This window comes from Leucoraja erinacea, chromosome 22, assembly GCF_028641065.1.
Source record: "Leucoraja erinacea ecotype New England chromosome 22, Leri_hhj_1, whole genome shotgun sequence".
Lineage (NCBI taxonomy): Eukaryota > Metazoa > Chordata > Chondrichthyes > Rajiformes > Rajidae > Leucoraja > Leucoraja erinaceus.
This window is the reverse complement of record NC_073398.1, coordinates 7110493-7126441: the sequence shown is the minus strand read 5'-3', so window position 1 is coordinate 7126441 and position 15949 is coordinate 7110493. Positions and strand designations below refer to the sequence as shown.

General features: G+C 45.2%; 2 protein-coding genes across 3 annotated transcripts in view; one reads left to right on the top strand and one right to left on the bottom strand.

The window, feature by feature from the left end:
- Window positions 1-8485, bottom strand: part of gys2 (glycogen synthase 2) — a 38001-nt gene extending 29516 nt beyond the window's left edge. Inside the window, exons 1-4 of the mRNA XM_055652859.1 lie at window positions 8166-8485; window positions 4043-4224; window positions 985-1176; window positions 140-325 (exon numbers count right to left, since the gene is read on the bottom strand). Of these exons, the coding sequence (XP_055508834.1) occupies window positions 140-325; window positions 985-1176; window positions 4043-4224; window positions 8166-8286 (681 nt within the window). The 5' untranslated portion in view covers window positions 8287-8485. The remainder of the gene's footprint in view (window positions 1-139; window positions 326-984; window positions 1177-4042; window positions 4225-8165) is intronic.
- Window positions 8077-15949, top strand: part of kiss2 (kisspeptin 2) — a 30735-nt gene continuing 22862 nt past the window's right edge. Inside the window, exon 1 of one of the 2 annotated variants that reach the window (XM_055652860.1) lies at window positions 8077-8216. The gene's annotated coding sequence lies outside the window, so the exon portion shown is untranslated. The remainder of the gene's footprint in view (window positions 8217-15949) is intronic. The other variant, XM_055652861.1, reaches the window with a different exon arrangement.

Here is a 15949-nt window from a genome sequence, read left to right as displayed (position 1 = left end):
CACACAGTCAGCACCCGAGGTCAGGGTCAAACCCGTGTCTCTGGTAATGAGAGGTGGCGGCTCTACCAGTTGCACCACTCAGTTATAGATTTCAAAATCTATCTTGAAGTTACGGTGGTCAGTCTATTCGGAAGCTTACCTTGTCTAGCCGGTTGTAAAAGTCAGTGTTGCCCGCACACAGATACCTGCCCAGCAATGTGGCGTGGGTGGTGAAGATTGTTGCAATAGGGTATTGCCGTATTCGGCTCAGTATCAGTCCTACGCCTGCTTGCCATTCATGAAAGTGGGCGATGATTTTTGGTTTGTCTTGAAACTGATCAGCAAGCTGCAAAAAAAAAAAAAAAAAAAAAAAAAATCGAAATAACACAATCTGTGAATAAATTCTCTATAAGCAATCCGAAGATACAATGCAGGAACAGGCCCTTCGGCCCACCAAGTCTATGCCCACCAGTGATCACCCTATACACTAGCACTATCCTGCACACTAGGGACAGTTTACAATATTATGCAGAAGCCAATTAATCTACAAATTGGTAAGTCTTTGGAGTGTGGGGGGAAACCCCGAGCACCCAAAGAAAACCCACGTGGTAATTGGGAGAATGTACAAACTCTTTGCAGACTGCACCCAAGGTCGGGATTGAACCCTGGTCTCTTGTGCTGTGAGGCAGCAACCCTCCCCCTGCGCCACCGTGCTGCCCCTTCGTAGAGAACAGTAAATATGTTGACTCCAATATTACATTTACGTTAGTTTACAAAACTCCCCTTCAAGGACCACTCTCAGTAACTACAGAAAAAGAAGTACAACACAATCGAGCTATAAGCAAAGGATAGATACAAAATGCTGGAGTAAATCAGCGGGACAGGCAGCATCTCTGGCGAGGTGACGTTTCGGGTCGAGACCCTTCTTCAGACTGGTGTCAGGGAGAGGGAGATACATAGAGAAGGAAGTGCGAGGTGTGAAAGCTTTAAGCAAGGCTGATGTACCTCTTTCAAAAACAAGGCGGTCAGGGATCCGAAGATTAAAGCATCGTTGGATTCACCGTCGTGATGCGGGATGCCGATTTGGCAAGCATCCCAGAACTCGCCCTTCCACCGGTCCAGGTTCCATGCTGCAGAACCAATGTCAAACAGCAGCACGTACGGGTTGCCGTCAATCAGCCATCTGCCAAAGCAAACCTGAAAACAAAGAATGCAGGAGATAGCGCTTCGGATACGATACCAACAAGTATTTGTTGTCGATGGTTTAGTTTTAGTATTACCACATGAATTCCCAATGATTTGCTGAGTCCTGTAGGAACGTTTAACATTTTAATCAGGCTCAATGGTTATATAGCATCAGGGTAAAACTATAAAAAATCTGCAGACCTCAAAAACTGAACATAACTAACAAAACAAATACATTGTGGAGTTGCAATTAAAAGACTAAAGGCAACATAACCTCAGACAAAAGACACTGAACATTTAACAAACAGCTTTCACATAGAACGCGCTGCTAAAAAAAACAAGCTTCCTTATCTATGTTGGGTGACTAGGAGGAATAGAGCACCTCATACCTTTGAGGGGTTGTTGCTCATTGTACTGTCTAGGTTCTTATCAGTTGGTAGCACCTTCATACGATTGAAGGGATTATTGTTTAGTACTGTCTGGGATCTTATCAGTTGTAAATGAGTTTACAAGGTTTTTTTGGTCACTGTTCAGCAGACCGTCTCAAACAGTTAACGGGTTTTTAAATTAAAACAAATTCAATTCTAGACAGACTAACTCCATCAATTCTCAGCAATGCCCACCAATGGGGTAGAGGTGAATCAGACAGTACCCTAGCTTGTGAAAGGATGGTTCAGAAGTCGGATAACAGAGGGGAAGATAGACACAAAAAGCTGGAGTAACTCATGGGACAGGCAGCCTTCTCTGGATGGAAGGAAGGGGTGACGTTTCGGGTCGAGACCCCTCTTCAGACGGAAAGTCACGGGAGAGGGAAACGAGAGAGAGAGGGGAAGAAGTTGTTCCTGAGTCTGGTGGCATGTACTTTCAAGCATCTGTACCCTGTTGGACAGGAGCAAGGAGGAATGACTGAGGTGAGGCAACTAGTTGACTATGTTGGCTGCTTTGCTTTTCAGATAATCAGGTCATTAATTCGTGCCAATTATTCTGAGTTTCTAATATTGTTAACTTTGCTTTCTTGGAAGTCCAAACTTCTGCCAAAGTTTTTCCACATCACAATCGGCCTACATGCAAACTGGGCCAGATGCAAGGTCTCAAGCCAAGACATCCTTTAGCATCTGTTGCCTCCACAGATGCTGCTTGACCCGTTGATTCTTCCAACATATTGTTTTTTGTTCTATATTCGAGCATCTGCTGTCTCTACACAAAACCTTATTTGACTTGCTTGTTCAAAGCAAAATTTCCCATCCATTGAAAAACGTTTTATTCTAAATTCCTATTGTTTAGCAGTGGTCATTCATGGACTTCAACAAATATGCTTAATTGAAATGGAAACAAATTTGATAATGTCATAAGTTATAGGATAAGAATTAGGCCATTCGCCCCATCAAGTCTACTCCACCATTTAATCGTGGCTGAACCATCTTTCCCTCGCAACCCCATTCTCCTACCTTCTCCCCATAACCCCTAACACTTGTACTAATCAAGAATCCAACTAACCCTGCCTTAAAAATATCCATCGACCTGGCCTCCACAACCTACTGTGGCAAAGAATTCCACAGATTCACCATCCTCCAACTAAAGAAATTCCTGCTCATCTCCTATCTAAAGGAACGTCCTTTAATTCTGAGGCTATGACCTCTAGTCCTAGACTCTCCCACACGTGGAAGCATCCTCTCCACATCATGGTGAATAAAAAGGAAACAAAAAGCCTACAGATGATAGAAATCAGAACCAATAATTGAAAATGGAAACACTCAGGTCAGGCGGCATCTGTGGAGAAAGAACCAGAGTTAATATTGATCTTTAATAGAGCTAGAAGCTAGAAATGTGTAGGAAGGAACTGCAGAAGCTGGTTTGTACTGAAGACACAAATTGCTGAGTAACTCAGCGGGATCATGAGCAGGCAAAGAGTGGACTTGACATTATGTTCGGCACAGATTGTATGCTGAAGGGCCCGAGTTCCTGAGTTGTACTGTTCTATTAATTAATGTCAAATCAAGAATCTGCAATAAAATCACAAAAAGCAGGTTTTGCAACCAGTGTGGCAAAGTGCGGAGTCATGGATTTTGGTAGCAAGAATAGATTTTTTCTAAATGGAGAGAGAATCCAGAAATCGGAGGTGCAAAGGGACTTGGGAATGCTGGTGCAGAACTCCCAAAATGTTAATCGGTAGCAAGTCAAAACGGTAGTAAGGAAGGCAAATTTAATGCTAGCATTTATATCGTGGACTGGAATACAAAAACAGAGATGTAATGCTGAGGCTCTACAAGGCTCTACAAGGCCACCTTTGGAGTACCGTGAGCAAATTTAGGCCCCATATCTGAGAAGGATGTGCTGGCTCTGGAGAGGGTCCAGAGGAGGTATACAAGAATGATCCCAGGTATGAGCGGGTTAGCATATGATGAGCGTTTGACAATACTGGGCCTCAACTCGCTGGAGTTTAGAAGGTTGAGGGGGGGACCTCATTGAAACTGACAGAATCATGAAAGGCATAGATAGAGTGGATGTGGAAAGGATATTTTCACTGGTGGGAGAACCTAGGACCAGAGGTCATGGCCTCAGAATTAAAGGTAGCTTTTTTAGAAAGGAGGTGAGGAGAAACTTCTTTAGTCAGAGGGTAGTTAATCTGTGGAACCCATTGCCACAGAGGGCTGTGGAGGCCAAGTCAGTGGATATTTTTAAGGCAGAGATAGACAAATTCCTGATTAGAACGGGTGTTGGGGGCTATGGGGAGAAGGTAGGAAAATGGGATTAGGAGGCAAAGATTGGACATGATTGAATGGCGGAGTAGACTCGATGGGCCAAAGGACCTAATTATACTCCTATAACTTATGAACTTGTGAACCAATTGCTTCCTCAGGTCCTGCGTAGCACCTACCCGAAATCCTTGATACCTCATGAAGTCCATCGTCTTTTTTATGGCGTAGTTGCTTGGTTCAAACACTTCCACCTGTGTCTTCACATTGTGCTCATAATAGGGACCGATCAGCACGTAGTTTTCTCCCCATTCGTCTGCCGTGACCTTTGCTTTGGTTTGTATTACAGTGTAGATACCACCAACTGGAAGAGATAAGAAAAATCAAACCAAGCCGCACACTGTTACGGTTCAGTTTATTGTCAGATGTACCGAGGTGCAGTGAAAAGCATTTGTTGCGTGCTAACCAGTCAGCGGAAAGACTATACATGAATACAATCGAGCCGTGTACGGTTACAGGATAAAGGGAATAATGTTTTATTCTAGATAAAGTCCAAATAAAGATAGTCCGAGGGTCTCCAATGCGGTAGATGGTAACTCAGGACCATTCTCTGGTTGGTGGAGCGCAGAAGGTTAAGGGGGGACTTGATAGAGGTTTTTAAAATGATGAGAGGGATAGACATAGTTGACGTGGAAAAGCTTTTCCCACTGAGAGTAGGGAAGATTCAAACAAGGGGGCATGACATGAGAATTAAGGGACTGAAGTTTAGGGGTAACATGAGGGGGGAACTTCTTTACTCAGAGAGTGGTAGCTGTGTGGAATGAGCTTCCAGTGAAGGTGGTGGAGGCAGGTTCGTTTTTATCATTTAAAAATAAATTGGATAGTTATATGGATGGGAAGGGAATGGAGGGTTATGGTCTGAGTGCAGGTATATGGGACTAGGGGAGATTATGTGTTCGGCACGGACTAGAAGGGTCGAGATGGCCTGTTTCCGTGCTGTAATTGTTATATGGTTATATGGTTATATGATAGGATGGTTCAGTTGCCTGATAACAGCTGGGAAGAAACCACCGTCAAATCTAGAACAAATTTGACCTTGAATCGCGCGTTAGTTGCAATGACATTTTTTTCTGAAACCATACACATTGAAACACCGCCATGTCCCATGCAGCCCTAATTTGTCAATGCCTTACTATTTCTTCACAGTCAATGGGTCATTGTCCGGGATAACAGGAGCTTCCTCATGATATTAAAAATAGACAAAATGCTGGAGTAACTCGGTGGGTCAGGCAACATCTCTGGAGAACATGGATAAGTGACGTTTCAGGTCAGGACCCTTCTTCAGTGGGGAGAATGTGGGAGATGTGAGTGAAGGGGGACCTTTCTTGCATGCCAAACATCATGTGTTCATCTTGATATACCTCAAATCTGAAGAAGGAACCCAACCCAAATGTTACCTATCCATGTTCTCCAGAGATGCTGCCTGACCTGTTATTACTCCAGCACTGTCACTGTCTTTGTTTTGTAAAGCAGCACCTGCAGTTCCACGTTTCCTCACTGGAACAGTTCAAGGCAGCACCATACATGCAAAACGCGGAATTAGTACTAAGAGGCCATTCAGCCCAAGTGCCTACTACACTATTCAAGATCACAGCTGCCCTTTGTTCTGACCACCGCAAACCCTGTTGTTTACGTAACATGGAAACGTGCCATTGAGCCCTGACCAGTGAGTACCCACCCTCGTTAATCCCAGTTTTCAGCATTTGCACCTCGGTTTTCTGTGCCTCTCTGCAAGTGCATTAGAAGAGACTGAATGGAGGTTAGTTGTTAAGTACACCCTCAGTGATGCCCTCTGTGCCTCAAGTTTCTTTGTAACTAGAGCTCTCCAGTGAAGTGAATGGGGCGAGGAATGACGTCTGGCATGAGTGGGGATCTCAGGAGGAAGCAGTATTAGACAACCCACTCAGCATGTTGCCCGTCGATGGCAAATGCTACAGCCTCATCTTTGGTAATGACAGACCATGTAGAACACAGAACATTGTCCATGTCAAACATGATGCCAATTTAAACAAATCTCCTTTTGATCCACCCTCCAAACCCACATGCCCATCCAAGAGCCTCTTAAATTCCACTACAGCACCCAACTCTACCACCACCCCTGGCAGTGCGCTACAGGCACTCACCACCCTGTGCAAAAAATAAAAAAATAAAAATAACTTGCCCTGCACATCACCTGTAAATTTTACCCTCCAGTATTTGACATTTCCACCCTGTGAAGCAGGATGTGACTGTGTACTGTCGACCGACCTAGCCCAGATGCAAGGGGACCTAAATAATTGATCAATTCTAGCCTTCTATTCTTCTCCCACATCTCACCCTTTGCCATCTCTTGAGACTTCCATCTCTATAAGACTGCAAACCACGTTCTTAACACCAATTGTCTGAAAACAACACCATCATTACCCCAGGGCTTGACATCTTCCAATGGCTTCCAAATAGTAACATAGAAAATAGGTGCAGGCATAGGTTATTTTTGCCCTTTAAGCCAACATCGCCATTCAATGCGGTCATGGCTGATCATCCAGTACCCTGTTCCAATTTTCTCCCCATATCCCTTGATTCCATTAGCCCCAAGAGCTGTATCTAACCCTCTCTTGAATCCATCCAGTGAATTGGCCTCCACAACTCTCTGGTTGAAAAAGTCTTTCCTCATCTCAGCCCTCAACAGCCTTCCCCTTATTCTGGACTCCCCCAACATGGCAAACATTTTTCCTGCATCTCTTCTGTCCAATTCCTTAATAATTGTATATGCTTCTATGAGATTCCCTCTCATCCTTCTAAATTCCAGTGAATAAGCTCAGTCAACTTGGATAACCACCACAGTCCTCCAGCCACACCACTGGTTGGGGAATCATGACCTGGAGGATGAAGGCTTAAGGCAAGAGTGGAAAGATCTGATAGGAACCCACAAGCCATTTTTTCCACACCAAGGGTGATGGGTATATGAAACCAGCTGCCGGACGCAGTAGTTGAGGCAGGAACTACAACAACTTTTAAGAGACATTTGGACAAATGTCTGAACAAGAGTCTCAAGATTCAAGAGACTTTATTGTCACGTCTCCCAGATAGGACAATTAAATTCTTGCTTTGCTTCAGCGCAACAGAATATTGGAGGCATAAATAAATACAGAACAGATCAGTGTGTCCATATACCATTGAATATATATATATACACATACACACACATAAATAAGCATATAAAGTGCAATAGGCTATTAAAGTTCAGATTTTTGTTTGAGTCGAGTTTAATAGTCTGATGGCTGTGGGGAAGCAGCTATTCCTGAACCTGGATGTTGCAGATGACCCAAAATATGACCCATCCACGTTCTCCAGAGATGCTGCCTGGCTTGCTGTGTTACTCCAGCAGCTTTGCATCATACATGGATAGCAAAGGTTTAGAGAGATACAGGCCTAATGGGACAAACTTAGATGGGACAACTTGGTCAGCATGTACGAGTTGGGCCAAAGGGACCATGTCCATAAGATGACACAAGAATGCTGGAGTAGCTCAGCAGATCAGGCAGCAGCATCTCAGGAGAACATGGATAGGCAACGTTTCAGGTCAGGACTATGTTGTACAATTCTATGACTTTCACTTTGACTAAATCCCACAATACTCAAAGCAGTAATCAGTGCAATACCAGCAAACCCAACCTATAACAACTTGTAGGTACACAAAAAAGCTGGAGAAACTCAGCGGGTGCAGCAGCATCTATGGAGCGAAGGAAATAGGCAACGTTTCGGGCCGAAACCCTTCTTCAGACTATAACAACTTGTAATGGAGTTCAAAGCCTTTGGACCCAGCCCTAGGAGAATGCTACCGAACTGGATAAATCTAGCCAAACGTCAAATGATGTGCAACTCAGAGCAACAGAAGGACGATCAGAAATGTTACAACCAGAATCCACAACTGATCTACATGCTTCAATTCCCCAGTCACACAGAGGCCTTTCCCAAAGTCAACTGGCTTTAAGTTAATGAGCAACGTGTAAAGGTCAAAGGTTCGGGTAGCTGATAGCACGGACAGACAGGGGAATTAAAGGTTAGCGAGGCAGTCTGTTAAAAAATGGTCAGTATCAAAGTCAGTTATTTGACATGCTCAATTTAGAAATACAATGTTCTCAGTTAGAAGAGAAAACGGTAAGCAAATAGGCGACTTTTAACCTGAAATTAGTCTGCACACGCAAGAAAATTGGACTGCCCACCGTTTTAAGGGGGCTCAGTGGCCGAAATGGATTCCCTTACCTTTGTTCGTGACCTCCCAAGAAATCTCAAAGAGCATTAAATTTTCCACGGGTAAGTTTTCATCCTCCCAGACTGGGAGGCCGTTTAAAGAAGTCACTGAGAGTGACCTGACCAGAGGCATTTTGGCCGAGATTCCTTCAGATCAAAAATGGGGCGCGAATTTTGACTGCTGTGTCCTGTTCGTTGAGGAGGCTGGAGCGTTGGTTCCCTGTGGCTCGGCCGCTGTAATTTCACTGTGTGTGTGTGTGTGTGTGGCGGCGCCTCCCAGGAGCCGGACAATGGACTGAATCAGGGAAGGGTCTCAAACGAGGGAGGGGAAAAAAAAACTTCCAACAGCTGAAACATGCCTTTATCACGTGTTTGTCCGAGTGTCCAACCCATTACCCCGGAAGCAACACAAACGTCCCCATTAGGAACTTTAATTTCGTTTGTTATCCCTTGGTTCAGATTAGGTGCAAGTAAGGTTAGACAGAAGTGCATATATTTGAAAAAAACCTTGATCGATAACACTGTTCGACTATCAATCGTGAATGTAGTTACATTTGGTTATATGTATAAAAACAAATTGAGTCTTTGAAATAATTCCGATAAATTCCAATTATTAAATCTCAATGATTAAAGAACTAGCCAGCACCAGCATATTTTAAAGCCAGTTTTAGATGTTTATGTCTAGGAATGACATGGAGCTGATTTACTCTGTGTTTTGTCTCGTTGTGTGCTGTTTCCTTTATTAAGGAGATTAAAACGATTTTGTTTTCTCTTCATTTCTTATAATGCACAGGAACCTTCAAGAGCAGCAGAAATCCTATTTGCAGTAATGTCATTAGTGCAAAACACAAAGTGCTGGAGGAAGTCAGTGGAGCAGGCAGCATCTATGCAGGGAAATGGGAAGGCGACGTTTTGGGTTGAGATTCTTCTTCAGAGTCGTTCATTCCCCTCCACAGGCGTTGCCTGACCTGTTGAGTTACTCCAGCACTTTGTGTTTTGCTCACCTCTCCAGCATCTGCAGTTCTTCGTGTCTGCATTAAACCTCACCCCATTTCCCTGCATTTCTGCAATTCATTTGCCCTCGGTCTTGCCCATCAACCTCGCTTTGATTCTTTTTGCCATTGATGAGTGTACCATCTGTAGTCAATTCAACAACTAGCATACATAAGTTATAGGAGCAAAATTAGGTCATTCGGCCCATCAAGTCTACTCCACCATTCAATCATGGCTGACCTATCTTTGCCTCTCAACCCCATTCTGCTGCCTTCGCCCCATAACCCCAGATACCCGTACTAATTATGAAGCTGTCAATCTCTGCCTTAATCATACCCATTGACTTGGCCTCCACAGCCATCTATGGCAATGAATTCCACAGATTCACCATATTCTAGCTAGAAGTTACACCTCCTTAAAACACCATCAGTGACCATGCTTTGACCTGCAATGGTTGTGTCACAGATGCCCATTATTTATGCCCAACACCACCCTCTCCCTTCCTAACATTGAGATATTTTGCAATGCAATGATATTATGTTAAACATAGAAATGTAGAAACATAGAAAATAGGTGCAGGAGTAGGCCATTCGGCCCTTCGAGCCTGCACTGCCATTCAATATGATCATGGCTGATTATCCAACTCAGTAGCCTGTACCTGCCTTCTCTCCATACCCCCTGATCCCTTTAGCCACAAGGGCCACATCTAAGTCTCTCTTAAATATAGCCAAATGAACTGGCCTCAACTACCTTCTGTGACATACAGTACAGATTCACCACTCTCTGTGTGAAAAATGTTTTTCTCATCTCGGTCCTAAAAGACTTCCCCCCTTATCCTTAAACTGTGACCCCTTGTTCTGGACTTCCCCAAAATCGGAAACAATCTTCCTGCATCTAGCCTGTGCAACCCCTTAAGAATTTTGTAAGTTTCTATAAGATCCTCCCTCAATCTTCTAAATTCTAGCGAGTACAAGCCGAGTCTATCCAGTCTTTCTTCATCTGAAAGTCCTGCCTTCTCAGAAATCAGTCTGGTGAACCTTCTCTGTACTCCCTCTATGGCAAGAATGTCTTTCCTCAGATTAAGAGACAAAAACTGTACACAATACTTGAGGTGTGGTCTCACCAAGGCCCTGTACAACTTCAGTAGAACCTCCCTGCTCCTATACTCAAATCCTTTTGCTATGAATGCTAACATACCATTCGCTTTCTTCACTGCCTGCTGCACCTGCATTCCTACTTTCAATGACTGGTGTACCATGACACCCAGGTCTCGTTGCACCTCCCCTTTTCCTAATCGGCCACCATTCAGATAATAGTCTACTTTCCTGTTCTTGCCACCAAAGTGGATAACCTCACATTTATCCACATTATACTGCATCTGCCATGCATTTGCCCACTCACCCAACCTATCCAGGTCACCTTGCAGCTTCCTAGCATCCTCCTCACAGATAACACTGCCCCCCAGCTTCGTGTCATCCGCAAACTTGGAGATGTTGCATTCAATTCCCTCATCCAAATCGTTAATATACATTGTAAATAGCTGGGGTCCCAGCACTGAGCCTTGCGATACCCCACTAGTCACTGCCTGCCATTGTGAAAAGAACCCGTTTACTCCTACTCTTTGCTTACTGTCTGCCAGCCAGTTCTCTATCCACATCAATACTGAACCCCCAATTCCGTGTGCTTTAAGTTTGCATACTAATCTCTTATGTGGGACCTTGTCGAAAGCCTTCTGAAAGTCCAGATATAACACATCCACTGGTTCTCCCTTATCCACTCTACTAGTTACATCCTCGAAAACAATTGTTTGAAATAAATCCCAGAAGGAAACAAAGACTTCTTTCTTTGTGGATGGCCACAGTGGTGCAGCGGTAAAGTTGCTGCCTTACAGCTCCTGCAGCACCGCAGACCCGGGTTCGATCCCGACTACGGGTGCTGACTGTACATAGTTTGTACGTTCTTCCTGTGACCGCGTGGGCTTTCCCCGAGATCTTTGGTTTCCTCCCACACTCCAAAGCTGTACAGGTTTGAAAGTTAATTGGCTGGGTGTAAATGTAAATTGTCCCAAGTGTGTGTAGGATAGTGTTAATGTGCGGGGATCGCTGGTCGGTGCAGAATGGATAAGCCAAAGGGTCTGTTTCTGCACTGTATCTCTAAACTAAACTAAACTATGATACAGCAACATTGCTATTACTCTCTCTGCAGTCCCTGTCCGCCCGAACAGTCAGAAAGCCGTCCACACTCGCACTAGACTACGGGATGTCCTCATGGAGCCATGTCCCTGCCAAACACTGAGATCACTGCACTCACGGCAATCGCTCCGAATCCTCACCAGTGCAGGCAGCACATCCATCTTGTTTTTTCGGCAACCTCACATTCCCCACCATGATGGAAGGAAATAACTTATACTTTTTTCCTCCTTTTCTCCCGCGGCTGGGGCGATCGAAGCTTCCCCAGTTGGGACAATCGAAGCTCCCACAACGGGGCAATCAAAACTGCCGTAACGGGGTGATCGAAACTCCCGTGATCGGAGCGGTCGAAGCTCCTGCGGTTGGAGCTCCCGTAGTTGATCCCTAACGAAGGGACCGCCAGCTCCACGATGTTAAAGTCGCAGTACAGACAGAGATACGATGAAAAAAGTTGCATCTCCGTGGAGGAAAGAGATGAAAAAGGTTTCCCACAACCCGCCCCACGCCCCCCCTCCCCACATTAACAAAAAATATGTACAATAAAAACATATAAGTAAACACAGACCAAAACAGGAAACGAAGAAAAAGACAAGACAGGCTGTTGGTGAGGTTGCCATGTACAGCGCCACCTGGTGTTCCTGTGTTTATTCTGGCGTTGTGAACCCGAAAGACAAATAGTTCTGGTGATGCACAAGCGGACATTGGTTATGGGCAAGTATTCATGGGAAAGGTTTGCAAAGTTCTTCAATGTTTAAACATGAAAGAGGGACTAGGATTTATATTGAGTCTTTAAATATTCACGAGGTACATTAGAGGATGCCAGAGTGGTTTACTCTGTTGTGTAGGAAGGAACAGCAGATGCTGGTTTACACTGAGGATGGACACAAAGTGCTGGAGTAACTCAGTGGAACAGGCAGTGTCTTTTCAGATCCTTGCCTGGGTTAGAGCGTATTAGCGATGAAGAGAGATTGGAAACTTTTGGATTGCTTTCTCCAGAATTTCGAAGGTTGAAGGAAAACCTGAGGCATAGATAAGGTAGACAGTCAGAAACATTTTCCCAGGATGCCTGGAACGCGCTGTCGGGGGGTGGTGGTGGAGGCAAATAAGATGGTGGTATTCAAGAGACTTTTGGATAGGCACATGGATATGCAAGGATATGGATCATGTCCAGCTACTTAAGAGTTGGTCTTAGCTTCATGTTAGGCGCAGACATTGTGGGCTGAAGGGCCTGTTCCTGTGCTGTACTCTTCCATGATCTGTGATGTGTAGGAAGGAACTGCAGGTGCTGGTTTACACCGCAGATGAACACAAACTGCTGGAGTAACTCAGTGGGACAGGCAGCACCTCTGGAGAGAAGGAATGGGTGACGTTTCGGGTCGAGACCCTTCTTCAGACTTCTTATGATGTGGCTAGTGTCACATCTTTCAGCTAGAAGCTTTTAAAACTGGCAAGTGGGGGGAGGGGGGAGTGGAATGAAGGAAAGAATGTGGATTTGTTCAGCACCCTTTGACCTCCACATATTCCAGATTGCTAGGTGTTATGCAAACACTGAGGAACTTTATGACATATGGTTACTGTTATAACGTGAAAAACTCACAATCGAATCTACACAAGGTAAGGAAGGGTCTGCAGGAACCATTCCACCATCTTGGACCATCACAAAGCTCTTTATACACAAAAAAGCTGGAGAAACTCAGCGGGTGCAGCAGCATCTATGGAGCGAAGGAAATCGGCAACGTTTCGGGCCGAAACCCTTGTTCAGACTGATTTCCTTTGCTCCATAGATGCTGCTGCACCCGCTGAGTTTCTCCAGCTTTTTTGTGTAACCTTCGATTCTCCAGCATCTGCAGTTCCCTCTTAAACACAAAGCTCTTTATAGTCAGTTAGGGCGTGCAGGAATCGTTGCAGACAATACAAGGCCCCCTTCTGCCAAATGTGTCCCTCTCTGGCTCCTTTTGTCTCCTTTCCCTCCAGCCTTTGCCACTTACTCCCCACCCTGCCTCCCCTTGACCCTTGCCCCTTTGTCCCCCCCCCCTCACCCCCCCCCCACCCCCACCCCAACACCCCACCCCCCCCCCCCCCACCCCACCTCTCTTTTCCAGCTTTCTCGTCCACCACAATCTGAAGAAGGGTCCCGACTGAAAACGTCGTTTGTCCATTCTCTCCTTCCCTCCGCTGATGCTGCCCGACCTACTGAGTTCCTCCGGCACTTTGTGTTTTGTTCAAGATTCCAGCATCTGCAGTTCCTCGCGTCTCCAATCGTCGCTGTGTCACTGAGCATAGATCGTGGCGGACTCTTTGCCCTCGGCCCATCGTCATGTACCGTGGCTGGAATAGTGGGCAAGGGACTGGCTTCTGGGGCATATTTAATACAGTGTAACTGGTGACGGAGAAGCATGTAGCGGGGAATACCGTCTGCCTTCCTTATCCAGGCATGAGGTCAACTACATTGCCTGCTCTGTGAGAGCGACAGAGACAGAAACAGAGAGGACCATCGATAAGCCATTCACAGGAGTGTATCTTATCCCTCACGTTAATTGTGTATCATTGACTTTAGTTTAGTTTAGTTCAGAGCTACAGCATGGAAACAGTTCCTTTGGTCCACCGAGTCCACGCCGACCACCGTTCATACTAATTCTATGTTACCCCAACCCCCTGCTCATTCAAGGACAATTTTACAGAGATGAATTCACCTACAAATCTGCCCATCTTTGGGATGTTGGAGGAAAGGGTAGACACTCATGATCTTTTTCCCTGGGTGGAAAAGTCCAACACTTGAGGGCGTAGCTATAGGAGGGGGGAAGTTGAATGGGGATGTGCGGGGCAGGTTGTTTACACAGCGAGTGGTGGGTGCCTGGAACACGTTGCCAGGGGCAATGGTGGAGGCAGATGCGATAGTGGCATTTAAGAGGCTTTTAGATAGGCACATGGAAGTGCAGGGAATAGAGGGATATGGATCATATACAGGCAGATGAGATCAGTTTAACAATATCATATTCACCACAAACATTGTGGGCCGAAGGGCCTGTTCCTGTGCTGTACTGTTCTATGTTCTATGAAACCGGAGCACCGGAGGAAACCATTTAAATGCTGTGTCGTTCAATTCAATTTAATTGCATGGAAAACGTAGCCTTCTGTGAAACTGAGTCCACGCCAACTGTCGATCACCCATTCATACTAGATCTACAGTGGCTTGCAAAAGTATTCATACCCCTTGAACTTTTCCACATTTTGGCACGTTAAAACCACAAACGCAAATGTATTTTATTGGGATTTTATGTGATAGACCAACACAAAGTGGCGCATAATTGTGAAGTGGAAGGAAAATGATACATGGTTTTCAAATTTTTTTACAAATAAAAAACTGAAAAGTGTGGCGTGCAAAAGTATTCAGCCCCCTTTACTCTGATATCCCTAAATAAAATCCAGTGCAACCAATTGCCTTCAGAAGTCACCTAATTAGTAAATAGAGTCCACTTGTGTGTAATCTAATCTCAGTGTGAATACAGTGTTTAAGAAGGAACTGCAGATGCTGGAGAATCGAAGGTTACACAAAAAAGCTGGAGAAACTCAGCGGGTGCAGCAGCATCTATGGAGCGAAGGAAATAGGCAACGTTTCGGGCCGAAACCCTTCTTCAGACTGATCGGGGGCGGGGGTGGGCGGGGACAAGAAAGGAAAAAGGAGGAGGAGCCCGAAAGGCTGGGGGATGGGAGGAGACAGCAAGCTGTTCTGTGAAGGCCTCAGAGGTTTGTTAGAGAATATTAGTGAACAAACAGCATCATGAAGTCCAAGGACCACACCAGACAGGTCAGGGATAAAGTTGCGGAGATGTTTAAAGCAGGGTTAAGTTATAAAAAAATATCCCAAGCTTTGAACATCTCACGGAGCACTGTTCAATCCATCATCCGAAAATGGAAAGAGTATGGCACAACTGCAAACCTACCAAGACATGGCCGTCCACCTAAACTGACAGGCCGGGCAAGGAGAGCATTGATCAGAGAAGCAGCCATGAGGCCCATGGTAACTCTGGAGGAGCTGCAGAGATCCAAAGCTCAGGTGGGAGAATCTGTCCACAGGACAACTATTAGTCGTGCACTCCACAAATCGGGCCTTTATGGAAGAGTGGCAAGAAGAAAGCCATTGTTGAAAAAAAGCCATAAGAAGTCCCGTTTGCAGTTTGCCACAAGCCATGTGGGGGACACAGCAAACATGTGGAGGAAGGTGCTCTGGTCAGATGAGACCAAAATTGAAGTTTTTGGCCTAAATGCAAAATGCTATGTGTGGTGGAAAACTAACACTGCACATCACCCTGAACACACCATCCCCACTGTGAAACATGGTGGTGGCAGCATCATGCTGTGGGGATGCTTTTCTTCAGCAGGGACAGGGAAGCTGGTCAGAGTTGATGGGAAGATGGATGGAGCCAAATACAGGGCAATCTTGGAAGAAAACCTGTTAGAGTCTGCAAAAGACTTGAGACTGGGGCGGAGGTTCATGTTCCAGCAGGACAACGACCCTAAACATACAGCCAGAGCTACAATGGAATAGTTTAGATCAAAGCATATTCATATGTTAGAATGGCCCAGTCAAAGTCCAGACCTAAATCCAATTGA